The following is a 12905-nucleotide window of genomic DNA, read 5'->3' as shown; positions in this document are numbered from 1 at the left end:
TCCACTTCCTCTCAGCCTGCTTACAGGCTAATTTGAGGGTTTTCAGGGAGTCATTGTACCAAGGGGCAGATGCTCTGCCTTTAGGTTTGCATCTTTTTAAAGGAGCTATGGAATCCGTAGTGGATGATATCCTCATGCAGAAGGCTCTGTAGTTGTTTTCAACCGAGTTAGTAGGGGAGAAGCTGTCTTCTACGTTAAAAACGGCTGTGGTGGAGCTCAGTTTTTCAAGAGCTTTCCAGTCTCTGTACATAAATTCTGGTAGGGCGCTGTGATTCCGCGTTCTAGTTTTAGTGCTGGTGATGTAGAATTTAATAAGGGCATGATCTGTCCAGCTCATGGGCAGAATATCATTCAGGTGTATTAGTTCAGAACTGGAAAATATGAGGTCAAGTCGGTGACCTGCTGAGTGGGTAGGTTGCTTAACCAGTTGGTAGAGTCCCACGCTTTCGCAGGAAAGCAGGAGGTTTTCAAGACCAGTGTCTAGACTACCGTTTGGCCAGAGGTTGAAGTCCCCGAGGATGAATAGTTTTTTGTGAGAGGTTGCCATGTTTGTAAAAATGGTGAGTAGCGCTTGCTGTTGTTGGGAGGTGAAAGTCCCTGGGGGGCGATAGCAAATAATGGCCGTGAAAGTATCTCCGGAGTGGCAGTTTATGGAGAGGCCGAGAGTCTCGGTCCCAGGGACTGAGTCCATATCTATGGTGTTAATATGCCAGGAGGCTCTGTAGATAACACCTACACCACCACCACGGCCTTTGGGTCTGGGGAGGTGCAAGATTTTAAAGTCCTGAGGGCATGCCCATGCTAATTCAATATCACAGTCGGCGTGAGTCCACGTTTCGGTTAAGAAGAGGACATCCAGGTGATGAGATTCAATAAGGAGATGAATTTCGTTGGCATGCTTTGGCAGTGATCTGACATTCAGAAGGCCTCCCAGGAGCAGACCCTTATGTACGAAGTCATGCAGTGGAGAAGCGGAATCAGCAAAGGTGAGCTGACCTTCGTGTGCGACTTCTCGCAGGTGGAGCAGGGTTTCACGGGTATAGCGTGGGGTTTGCGAGCAAATTTGACCAGAGTTGTTCGCGCTAGTCGCGTCCTTGTCGCAGACGAGCTTGCCTTAAGCGCGCCTTCGGCGCGCCATCGTCGCGCCCGCTGCGCTCGTCCGCTGCGCTTCCGGCAGGGGATCATGCTTTGTAGTGAGTGTTCTGGGCGTCGGAGGGGGGGGGCGTGGCCAGCAGAGGTGGGCGTGGCTCGTGGCTCCCTCGAACAGGTAATGGCGGCAGAAGCGAGCGTTTGGGCCGGAGATGGCGATTCAATCTGCTGCTCTGCGAGGAATTAGGTAAGTGCCAGGGGTAGGTGCGGTAGTGCAGGAGTGTCTAAAAACACAGTATACACAGCTAAAATACAGTTTTTCTAAAAAGCGCGGCTCCCGGCTTCTCGCCTCAGGAGTATCTCATTCAGTGGTGCAGCGCTAGTAATCAGCGCGCTCTATTTATACCTGTGAGGGGGGGGCGTGGCCAGCAGAGGTGGGCGTGGCTCGTGGCTCCCTCGAACAGGTAATGGCGGCAGAAGCGAGCGTTTGGGCCGGAGATGGCGATTCAATCTGCTGCTCTGCGAGGAATTAGGTAAGTGCCAGGGGTAGGTGCGGTAGTGCAGGAGTGTCTAAAAACACAGTATACACAGCTAAAATACAGTTTTTCTAAACAGCGCGGCTCCCGGCTTCTCGCCTCAGGAGTATATCATTCAGTGGTGGTATAACCTGGGGTGGCATGGTGAGCAAAAGAACGATGGATTTAACTCAGATCTCTTGACTGGGGGTGAATGTTTGATTTGTTCTGCATTTTTTCCATCATTTGTGTGTGTTTTTCAAAATAAACCTTTTGCCAGGCCTAAACTTTCCTTTTTACTACATATGTCATCCCTAAGATAGGCCCTACAGGTGCCTAGGCAGGGTGCTTTGTATTTAAGTAAGTAGAACATGTGTACTTACGTTTTATATCTCTACTGTTGACTAACACAGAGTTACCTTATTAGATTTAATAAGTGATATCTTTGCATTTAGAGCAGATAGTAATATAATGTTTACAGTGAAACTAATTTAAAATCCTCTTTAATGGTGAAGTTGGATTTTAAGTCACAATTCTAAAAATGCAACCATTATAAAGTTATATAAATATTCAACAAGGGTTCCAAATGGGGTAATGTAGTAATATCACTAGTCAAAGTATCACTTAATGAACAAGAGCCCTGAGCCCTTTTTCACTGTAATTTTATACTTCGTCTATTGTTTGAGTAATACCAATATAACCTGCTGTGTTGAAAATTACCATGTGGGTTTCTTGTCCATTTCTGGATTATGATTGTTTAACTCTTTTGGCACTTGTTCATTAAGTGATACTTTGGCCAGTGCTATTACTAAATTACCTCACTTGGAACCCTTGTTGCATATTTGTATAGTACTGCCCCTGGTTCAAGGTACTGTTTGGGCTGCCTTTGTTGTATCTAACTGTTAGAAAGTTGTAATTTTCTCATCCGATCCATTTGTGCCTTCTGCCAGGGTCCTGGGTCACATGACTGTGAGTGACTCTGCTGTTGGAGTTTGTGTATTCCTCCCAGACAGTGACACAAAGGGGAATAGGTGTGGACAGGATGAACAGACCTGCCAGGATGGCTGGAGGCAGAGCTGTGCCCTGCTCCATCCCACTTACACTTCAAAGAATTTGCCTCCAGCACACACAAATGACCCTTACACCGACCTGTTATCACCCCAGGCTTCTTGGAGCTTTGACAGCAGAGAGAATAACTTTCCAGAACCAGATGTGTGGGTATGATACAGTGTTCCCCACACATAAAGGCTGGCACCAGGTGTTTTCATTGGACCTCCTGAGCCACTCTTCAGTATACTCCTGGACCTATAGATGGGAAACAACCATTACAACTCATGCTTTACAACGCATGCTTTTACCCAGCATGCCATTACAACGAAATGGCTTGCTGTATGGGGTATAAGGTGTTGGATTTAACTCCAACATCTTCCCTACTGTAGCACAGACTGGAGTTGGAATAGTAAATTATACTATTCCAAACTCCAGAGCAAACCGACAGCAAATCGTTGTAAAAACTTGCATTGTAACGGCATGCGGGGTAAAAGCATGCGTTGTAACGCCATATAACCCCTATAGACATTACAGAAGAAAGACTGACTTGCCACCAGGGGACTGTCCTGCTGCTTATAGACTACCCTGCTCTCTGTGAAAGATAACTGGACCTCCTTCTTTTATCTGAAGCTAATCCGAGTGGCTCCAAGGGTCAGTTGGCTGACCTCATATTTGTGTTACTGGGACAAAAAAAGCTCCAATGGACTTCCTGCAAATTCCAAGCTGACCTACTTTACTTGACATGCCTGAACTTGCAACTGGACCTGCTTGAGTCCTGCTGGCTTCTGCTGGAGTGAGTTCCTGATCCCCAAAAGGTGCATCCACAGGTTCCTGAACCCTTGGCTGAAATCCATGGAGCTCCTCCTAAGAAGACAGGTAAAATCGTGAGGTTTTAGGCCCTGTGCGAGCAGGCTCATTCACAGCAAAATTCTGCCATCCGCAATGACCACCAACATGAAGCTCTGCTGAAGACTTATTCTTAGCACTACAGTGACCGCTGGCAACGAGAGATCTGCACTACAGCAACAACCGTTTGCAGCCATCTCCCTGTTTCTCGCAGCCTCCCCCAAGAATGGATCTCTTTGCGCCAGATTTTGAGAAGGTAACCTTTTTCTGTGGGACAACCTTGGTCCCTGTATCGGGCCCACGCTCCATCACGGTTGGCCTGAACTTGTAATTTTGCCTGGTCTAATACGACCAGATGACCGTGAGTGCCAATATGTGCTTTTAGGCGCTATATTGCCTTAAAACTTTCAAATTGAATATCTCTGGTTCTACTGGTTGGATTTTTGGAATTCTGGTAACAATTAATTTATTAAAATGAACTCTATTTCTCTAAATTGGTGTGTGAATTTTCTTGTGTTGTTTTTTTGCTTTGTTACTGTTGGTGTGCTGCATAAATACTTTACAATTTTCATCTAAGTTAAGCCTAACAGCTTTTGTGCAAGCTACCATAGGTTTAAGCACAGGTTAATTTAGTGACTTTTGTGGTTCGCCCTGACAAGGATTGTGGTTGTTGCTTTCAGTGTGCTTCTACATCCCCCCAACCCATAACTTGATTTCGTAAATTAGTGGCAGCAGTGGGATCCAGTACTTGTTTGTGCAGTGCCATTCAGTGATTTTGTGCAAAACTAAAAATCTCTTATAAATAACTGGCAGTAGGTACATAATTGAGACAGGTACCTAGTGTTTCTTGTTGATTGTTCTTCGCAGATAACAGGAATTCTGTCTTGGTTGGGTTGAGCTTGAGGTAAATGCTGGACATTGAGGTCTGGATGATGTGCAAGCAGTGTTTGAGGTGTTCAATGTCTGAAGCAGAGGAGACTTTTAAGTACAGTTGTGTATCATAGGCTTATTGAGATGAGCTCTTGCTGACCTAGTTTCTTGATTAATTTACATAAAAGAACACACAAAAGGTTATTTCTTTATTTAGACCAGTGTTTTCTATACACAACTTGATCTTATGGCTATCTTTCAAACTTGAGGAGTCAGATTGTGCTCTGAAAGATAATTGAGTGACATTCCAAGAGAATATTAGCAAGTAACATTTACATTCCATGTCTAGCCTGCAGACCCTGAATCTTGATGGAAATTCGCTCACTTTTTTACCAGACGAGCTTGGAAACCTGCAGCAGCTTACTTCCCTGGGACTGTCTTTTAATGACCTGATTACAGTGCCTGCAGTTTACGAGAAGCTTATTTCCCTTGAGAAAATTGCCATGGCTGGGAACCAAATGGAGATGCTCAGCCTGGGGTTACTCAGCAATATGACTCATTTGAAACATGTGGACCTAAGGTGAGGCGCTATTTTTTTTCCTTTCTTTTAAATGTACGCAATTTATTGCACTGCGCCCATGCTATTCTATCTAAAACCTCTCCACAAACCGAGCCAGTCTTTCCATATAATTCTTTACCAACCCATCTACGAATTTCCAAATTCTAAGTAAATATTTTTATTTTTAATATAAACACTCCTGTTTAATTTATCAAGTACTGCCTGATTAATGTGTGTATTTTTTACTCCTCAGGATGAATCACCTGAAAAAAGTGATTGCTGAAGGTGTAGATGAGTTGAACCACATTGCCCATCTAGATTTAAGAGACAATCAGTTGATAGACCTTGATTTGAGCGGCATCGGTGGCTTAGAGCAGCTACACTGTGAACGCAATCAGTTGAGGGAACTGACGATGTGTGGTCTATCCTTAAGGGCGCTGTATGCCGGCTCTAACAGTAAGTCTGACTTTAAACACAGATATATTGACTTATTGTAGAGGTGTCAGATTTGTTGCAGCCTGTTCTGTATGGATGTCCAACTTCCTAATAAGGGATGCAGAGTGCATTCACAGTCTGGTAAACGTTTCTCATCACCAATGGATGTCCTGGCTAGAACCTGTAATTGGATCTTCTCTACTTTACTGAAACTTTCTGCCACCAAGGAACCATTTTTGAGGATATTATTTAGGAATCAGCAAAGAAAGTAGATGTTCGTCAACTCTGGATCTTTCATAGATAACAGATTCTTCAGTTATTCCCAACCAGCAGGCTGGAAATCCTCAGTAGTGTTTAATTCACAGCAGTGTTAAAACATAAGCGTGTTCGGTTAGCAGACATGGTTCTGTTATCTAGGTTGGTTGGGCTACTCCATCGGCCCTTGAGTGCTATGTACTCAAGCTGAATGGTGACTTTTAAAAGTGTCCTGACCTTATGCTAACGCAGCCTAATGCTGCAGGACAGATGTAACATCATGACTCAAGGCAACTTTAAATCCCTTCCTCAACAGTGTATCTACATGGTGGCAGGAAAGATTTTTTGATTTTTCAAAGAGAGCTAGATGAGACTTCTAGTACCTCATTTTCATGGGTCTGGGAATACCAGTGTGGTACTCGTGCGCTCAGAATTAGCACTAGCTGGAGTATCAAATTCCTGGATGTGGAAATGCCGCAGTATTTTAGCTTGCACCAAATATCCCCTTAGAGAGGATGAATGGAACATTTTGTAGCTTCTGTAACAGAAAGTTGCAATTCTATTTAGGACATTGAGGCAAGTATTATGCTTTGCTTTCTCCCCTTTATTGATAGAGCGGCCCTATTTAACACAGTGTCAACAAGAAAACTTCAAATCCCATGAAGCACCTGGAATAGGAACTATTGGTCCATCCATTCAGCATGTAAGGGCCCCTTCATAGTCCCTTGTTGACTATCCTTCCACCACTTTCTACTTGCAACATCAGCCAGAGTCCATCCGGTCTAATCCTGTTTTGTCGATCTGCTCCTGTGGAACAATGGAGATCATCGAGTCAAGATCCCTTAATATGGGAGGTAGCAAAAAAGTACAACAGGTTTTTATGTTATATCAGTCATGGCTACATAGCCTTATAATCCCAAACTGTTGTCAAACATTGATTGCTTACCCTGAACCCGGTCAACGTTCTCCCTCCGTTATCAGAGGGGTTCATACAGGGTGAGACAGTCTTTTCTCGACCTGTGGGAGGGATAATCCTCACCTCCTTGTCGTTAATAGAATTGAAAATTTCCATTGCGGTAGAAAGGAAATTTTACATTCTATGTCGGGACTGGAGGCGAGGATTATGCTAGTACAAAGCTTATCTACCACCAAGGCCACAATACTGGGGAGTAGCTTAAAATAAAAGCATTTAAATATTCAACCCAGAGACCAGTCAGCTGCGTTTAGGATGTCCTCCGGGCGTGCCCCCAAGGGGAAAGCTTGGAATGCCATTGCTCCCTGGTGCAGTGTTGCCCCAAACATCTTTGTGTCGATACTGGCATCCTGCATGGCCCATCAAACTCATCTGGCATCTGGCAATCGTAGGGGAGGAAACAGCCAGGTGGGGCTTTCGTATGGCATTGAGGAGTTGTTGTTCTCCCGAGGGATGAATCTCCTCTGTCAGTGCTTCTTACGCCTTTATACAGCGAACCACACATAATTTGAGAGAGTCCGCAAAAGCCAGGTATGAGACAATCCGAGCAGTAGTCTTCGTACGCCTGGAAATGTGAAAAGTAACCCCGTCGGCGGTAAAGGTTCTACCTGTGAAGTCCAGGACTCTGACATCCGATACGTGTCTGCAAGAGGGATGCCAATTTGGCTTAAAGTTCTTTTCGGGACAAATACTTGTTCCGAGAACAGGACAGAAACAGATTAAGCACCGTGTTGACATCTAACAGAACAGTTCAGGGGGCACTTATAGTCTGATGCCTCTGAGTAATTTCTGAACCTACAGCTGTTCACCTACAGAGTGGCCTTCAATCAGGGCATGGCCTGCCGAGAGAGCTGAATGGAAGGTATTAAACAACCTGTAAGCCAGCCCCTCTGAGGCAATGTAAGCCAGGAAGTTCAGGACATGGACAATTCCTGTCCCCACGGGATCCAAGTGCCTCTGATGACACAAACCCATCCATCTGGACCAGGCCGATTGATAGCCTTTGATGGCACTGTCAGCCCATGGCTTCAAGAGAAAATCTGCAGCCTTGCTCAAAAGTGCCAGGACTTTCCTTTGGTCGTAGTAATCCTCCACCCCATAAGATGCAGAGAGCCTTCTCGAACCAGATGGTGGGGATTGCCTGAGGGATCTCTGAAGAGACCCGCAAACAGGGGTAGACTGATTGGAAAATTCAAGGAAAGTTCCATCAGAAGTGGATACCAGGCTTGAGATCTCCAGACGAGAGTCACTGACACTACGTCTGCTTGCGGTCTCCGAACTTGTGTCGAGAGTCTCATTATCATGGAATGGGGGGAAGCATATCCCGCCTCTATTGTCCAGTCCTGGAGGAAGCCATCTGTCGCCGCGTCATTGGGATCTGGCCTTCAGCTGAAGTACATGCCAATTTGGTGATCCAACCTGGAGGCAATAAGATCCACTGTGAACGGACCCCATTTGGATGCAAGCACCTGGAACATGGAACAATCCATCCTCCAAAGGCTGGGATTCTGGAGAATTTGCGACTTAGAGTCCCCCACTAGGTTGGCTGAACCTGGGAGGTGTACCGCCGTGACCGAGATCTGATGCTGGATGCAGTATTCCCAGAAGCTGTGGCTAAATGGGATAGAGTTTTGGACTTGGTCCCCCCTAAATGGTTGATGTAACGGACCGCAGCTACATTGTCCATTTTCAGGATAATGCAAATTGAGCCTTCTCCTTGGTCCAGCACTTCACTGTGAAGAAGCCCCCCAGTAACTCCAGGCAATTGATGTGAAAGGCATGTTCTTGATCGTACCATTTTCCACCGGTGGAGAATACCCCCCCCTCCCCCCCAGCCACTGGCGTCAAACTCATTCACAAAATCTGGTTGGGACCCGAAGATGGCTCAGCTGTTCCAAACCTCCATGTGACCCTAACACCAGCAAATTTCTGTTTTTGCTATGTCGGACAAGGGAACTCTCTAAGAGTAAGTGAGGCCTTTCCGGAGGTGGCAGATCTTTAGTCGTTTAAGGGCCCGACAATAAAGATGGCCCATGAAAATGGGCAAATGGACAAGGAGAGGAGGCCCACCACCTTTGCAATTTACTGCATGGAAGTGGACAGTCTGGCCTACGTCCGTCTTAGCTTGTGCCTGATTTTGGATGCCTTCTAAGAGGGAATGCTCAGGGTGGCTTGAACTGAGTCCACTACAAAGCCTAAGTAGGTTAGGGACTGATTCGGGTATAGAATTGATTTCTGCCCATTGATAATGAAGCTGAGGCATTGGAACAGGTGGCTGTTGACTGGAGGTTGGCTGTTGACTGGAGATCCTTGGAAATTGATCCATGAGGAGGCGACAGTCCAGGTATACTATGAGACGAATACCCTTTGAACAGATTAGTTCCAACACAGATTTTTGGAACTTGGTAATGCACCAAGGAGCCAAAGATAGCCAGTAAGGAAGCACTGTGAACTCATGAACTCAAACGTCTGATAGCACCAGAAAAACTTCAGGAAATGCCGGTGTGGCAGGAAATCGGGATCGTTAGGTATGCGTCTGTGAGATCAAGACGCACCAACCAATCGCTGGATCATAGGAGATCTCACTGGAGATGGATGCCGTCCATCTTGAAGTGGCTGAATATCAGCCACTCGTTGAATTCTCCGAGGTTTATGGCTGGGCGTTGACTGCCATCCCGTTTCTCCACCAAGAATAGGTTATTGATGAAACCCCTTTGGTGAGGGGTCTTAGGAGCGATGGCTCCCTTGGAAAAGAGGTCCACCACCTCTGCGTTGACCAGGGCAACCTCCTCTTCTGAGAACCTTATGGGAGGAGGAGTATGGGTTTGGACTGGGGACCCATAAAACTCCATTCTGAATCTCTGAATTGTTTGAAGGAACCCGGTACACTCACCCTGTGAGGAACCTTGGGAATGTCAAAATAGAAAGGAGGGAGAGGAGGATATCCAAGGTCATGGATCCGTGAACCTAGTTAGTAGTAGGGAATGGGGGTCAAAACTCAATGAGTCAACGCGCCACAATTGAAAGAAAAGAAAATACTTTTCTTGAGTCCCCTCACTCACCCAAGGTTTCCCTTTGGTGACATGCTTCATTATTGGGGCCATCCGAAGCATCTACTGCTTGGGGTGTGCTGCGACTTGCGAGAGTTACGTAGGAGCACTGAATTAATAAAGACTATGTGTAGTGCAGTGAGGGGGAGTGGTGTGGATTGATTAAAAATTTACCTAGCTAGTGAGTGTAGGATAAGTTTATTCTTGCTCCTAGCTGGTAAAGGATAAAAAGGGGTTTAATAAAAGGGAGGAATTAAGTAATTATGTGCTAATAGTCCCTAATATTCAGAGTCAACATGTTTCGAGGTTATCCCCTAAACCTCTTCTTCAGGACCGCATGGGGACCAGCCCCATGCGTACCACTCCGTGCACAACCTGTAATAAAGTGAAAAATAATAAATGCGCACTTTAGTGTCAGCGTGAACAATTTACATATGGTTACACTGAACACGTAGTATCTGGAGGGATATAAAAAGACATACATGTTAATAAGCAACCTGCCCATCCGTGTCGTGGGCATGTGAACATCATGGATCATATTAAAACATAAGTGGTGGTGCTCATGACTGTAACTTAGAATAGGTGTTGGAATCCAGTGCAGTCTCTAAAGTGAAGAAACTCGTATTTAGATGCAAAAACACACACAACACTTGTGATGAGACAACCGACAAAAAACAAACATTACATAAAACATATATAGTGGCTTCTGGACCTACTTATTAGTTAAGCAAAAATAGCCTCATGGTCTGCCGGGGTGGAGGAGCCTGAATAACCCTAGGAAAGAGTATGGGTTGAAAAACTCAAGGTCGGTAATAAACCCTGTAAGAGCGAACAAAGTTAATGGGAAAAGAAGTTGGCACGGTCGGGCTCGTGGTTACGAGTGAGCCCAAACACGGGGGCAAAAAGCTTACTTGACTCGGCTTGCCTCCGTCAATTCGACCTGTTGAGACCCTTCGGTAGACCGCATCTTAGCGTGTCTTGGTTGCAGCGCTATTATTACTGTGTGCAGCAGTAGAAAAAAGCACGGTCATTGACTCGGGGGAGAAAAAAGCTAGACCGCGTGTAGAGTACTGTTAGCGGCGGACATCTTGAGTTTTTCGGTGGACTTGGTTCTTTTGGAAATCTCGGAAAAACACTCCAAATAGTTAATAAAGACGTAAGAAGCATAATTACATCGGGTGTAACGGAAAATAGGAAATAAAGAATAACAATACAGGGAATTAAAAATAGAAAAGATTTCTAAAGGGTAAAGGCGGGGCACGAACACTGCCAGTGACAAACAATCTGTCTAAATGAATTTGGAATAACGTGGCGGCCATATTGGGTTGGGCTATAGGTAAAGGGATACGGGTCAGAAGGTGGGGAGCAATGCCACGCATTACAACAAAAAAGGAAACAAATGAAAGAAATAAAAAAAAATAAAACAAAATCATAGTAGTGAAAAGAATAGATAAATAAAGTGATAGGAGGGCGGGGGCTGGAAAAAAATTTCATTGAAAATAGGTCTTAGGCAAAGAAAATGAAAAAAATATCTATATAGATATACTTCCATTTGATGCAGAGGGTCGTTTTGCAGATATAATGCAAAAATATTGTTACACAAAAAGGTTGTTACACAAAAATAGGCAAACAATTAGTAGTTTGACAGAAGAAAGGTTCAAGAGGTCACTTCAGGTTATTTAACAAACTGACCCCACGGGATATTGTCGTTTAGTCCTTTGGTATCCGTGCCTAGTTTGAAAACCCAGCGTTGTTCTTTTTCCAGCAGTCTGCGTTCAAGGTTGTCACATGGTTTTATATGCTCTAGTACCACCCACCTCATGTCGTTAGGTGAGTGTTGCATATCGTTAAAATGTGCTGTCATTCTGGTACTTGCTCTGTGGCATCGGATGTTACTGCGGTGTTCACAAATCCTTGTGCTCACCTTTCTAGTTGTCATACCCACATAGTGGAGATTGCAGGAGCATGTGATCAGGTACACTACTCCCACTGTGTTGCACGTCGTGAAATTTCTTAGTTCCCATGTTGAGCATGTATTGAAATGGACTGTCTTTGTGGTGGAGGTCAGGTGGCACACACTGCAGTTATGACATGGGTGATGTCCAGTTGGTATAGTGCTGATGGTCTGTTGCGTTTCCTTTTGGTTCGATCTAGGGCGTATGTGTACCAAAAGGTCCAACAATAAAAAACAATGACACTAAGAAATAGGAATTCTCAATGACATTCAGCAGACATGGTAAGTGGATATACAAGCAGTGGCATTGTCATAAAAAGGGTATTTACTAGGGGTGGGCAGAAAACTCCGCTCCGCTCCGCCAGCGTAGCGGATAAAGCCAGCCACCCCTGCTCCCCTGCCCGGTCCCTGCTTCTGAAAGCAGCCAGGCCGGGGAGAGCATCCCTAGGTCCCGGTGGACACCCGCCCCCAGTGCCCGGAACCTCGGCTGGCTTGCAGGACGGGGGGCTCCTGCACTCTGGGGCCCGCCGGACGGAACACGAGCCCCGGGCCCAGGCCCAGCTTCCGAACCCTAGCCAGGCCGGGGAGAGCCTCCCCAGGCCCCAGTGGACACCCTTCCCCAGCGCCCGGACCCTCGGCTAGCTTGCAGGACGAGGGGCTTCCGGGGCCTGCCAGACGGAGCATGAGCCCTGGGCCCGGTCTCGGCTTCCGAACCCTAGCCAGGCCGGGGAGAGCCTCCCCGGGCCCCGGTGGACCCCCGTCACCAGCACCCGGACCCTCGTCTGGCTTCCAGGGCGGGGGGCTCCCATTCCCTGGGACGCAGCACGGGCCTGGTCTCAGCTTCCAAAGCCTAGCCAGGCTGGGGAGAGCCTCCCTGTGCCCCGGTGGCCCCTGTCACCAGTGCCCGGACCCTCGGCTGGCTTCCAGGCCGGGGGGCTCCTGCAGCATGGGACCCTGGGACGCATCACGAGCCCTGGGCCCGGTCCCAGCTTCCGAACCCTAGCCAGGCCGGGGAGAGACTCCCTGGGCCCTGATGGACCCCCGTAACCAGCACCCGGACCCTCTGATGGCTTGCAGGACGGGGGCTCCCACACCCCGGGACCTGCCGGATGGAGCTCAAGCCCCAGTGCTGGACCCAGCTTCAGAACCCTAACCAGGCTGGGGAGAGCCTCCCCGAGCCCTGATGGACCCCCATAACCAGCGCCCAGACCCTATGATGGCTGCCCGGACCCTATGATGGCTTGCAGGACGGGGGCTCACACACCCTGGGGCCTGCCGGATGGAGCTCGAGCCCCAGGCTCTGTCCCAG

The 12905-nt window shown here is 47.0% G+C and overlaps 1 protein-coding gene across 1 annotated transcript in view; it reads left to right on the top strand.

Moving 5' to 3' along the window:
• Positions 1–12905, top strand: part of PHLPP2 (PH domain and leucine rich repeat protein phosphatase 2) — a 717402-nt gene that overhangs the window by 416294 nt on the left and 288203 nt on the right. Inside the window, exons 8-9 of the mRNA XM_085638614.1 lie at positions 4720–4950; positions 5183–5385. Coding sequence (XP_085494740.1) covers positions 4720–4950; positions 5183–5385 — 434 coding nt within the window. The remainder of the gene's footprint in view (positions 1–4719; positions 4951–5182; positions 5386–12905) is intronic.

The sequence above is a fragment of the Triturus cristatus genome, chromosome 12 (assembly GCF_964204655.1).
Source record: "Triturus cristatus chromosome 12, aTriCri1.1, whole genome shotgun sequence".
NCBI classification, from domain to species: Eukaryota; Metazoa; Chordata; class Amphibia; order Caudata; family Salamandridae; genus Triturus; species Triturus cristatus.
This window is presented reverse-complemented; position numbering and strand designations above follow the sequence as displayed.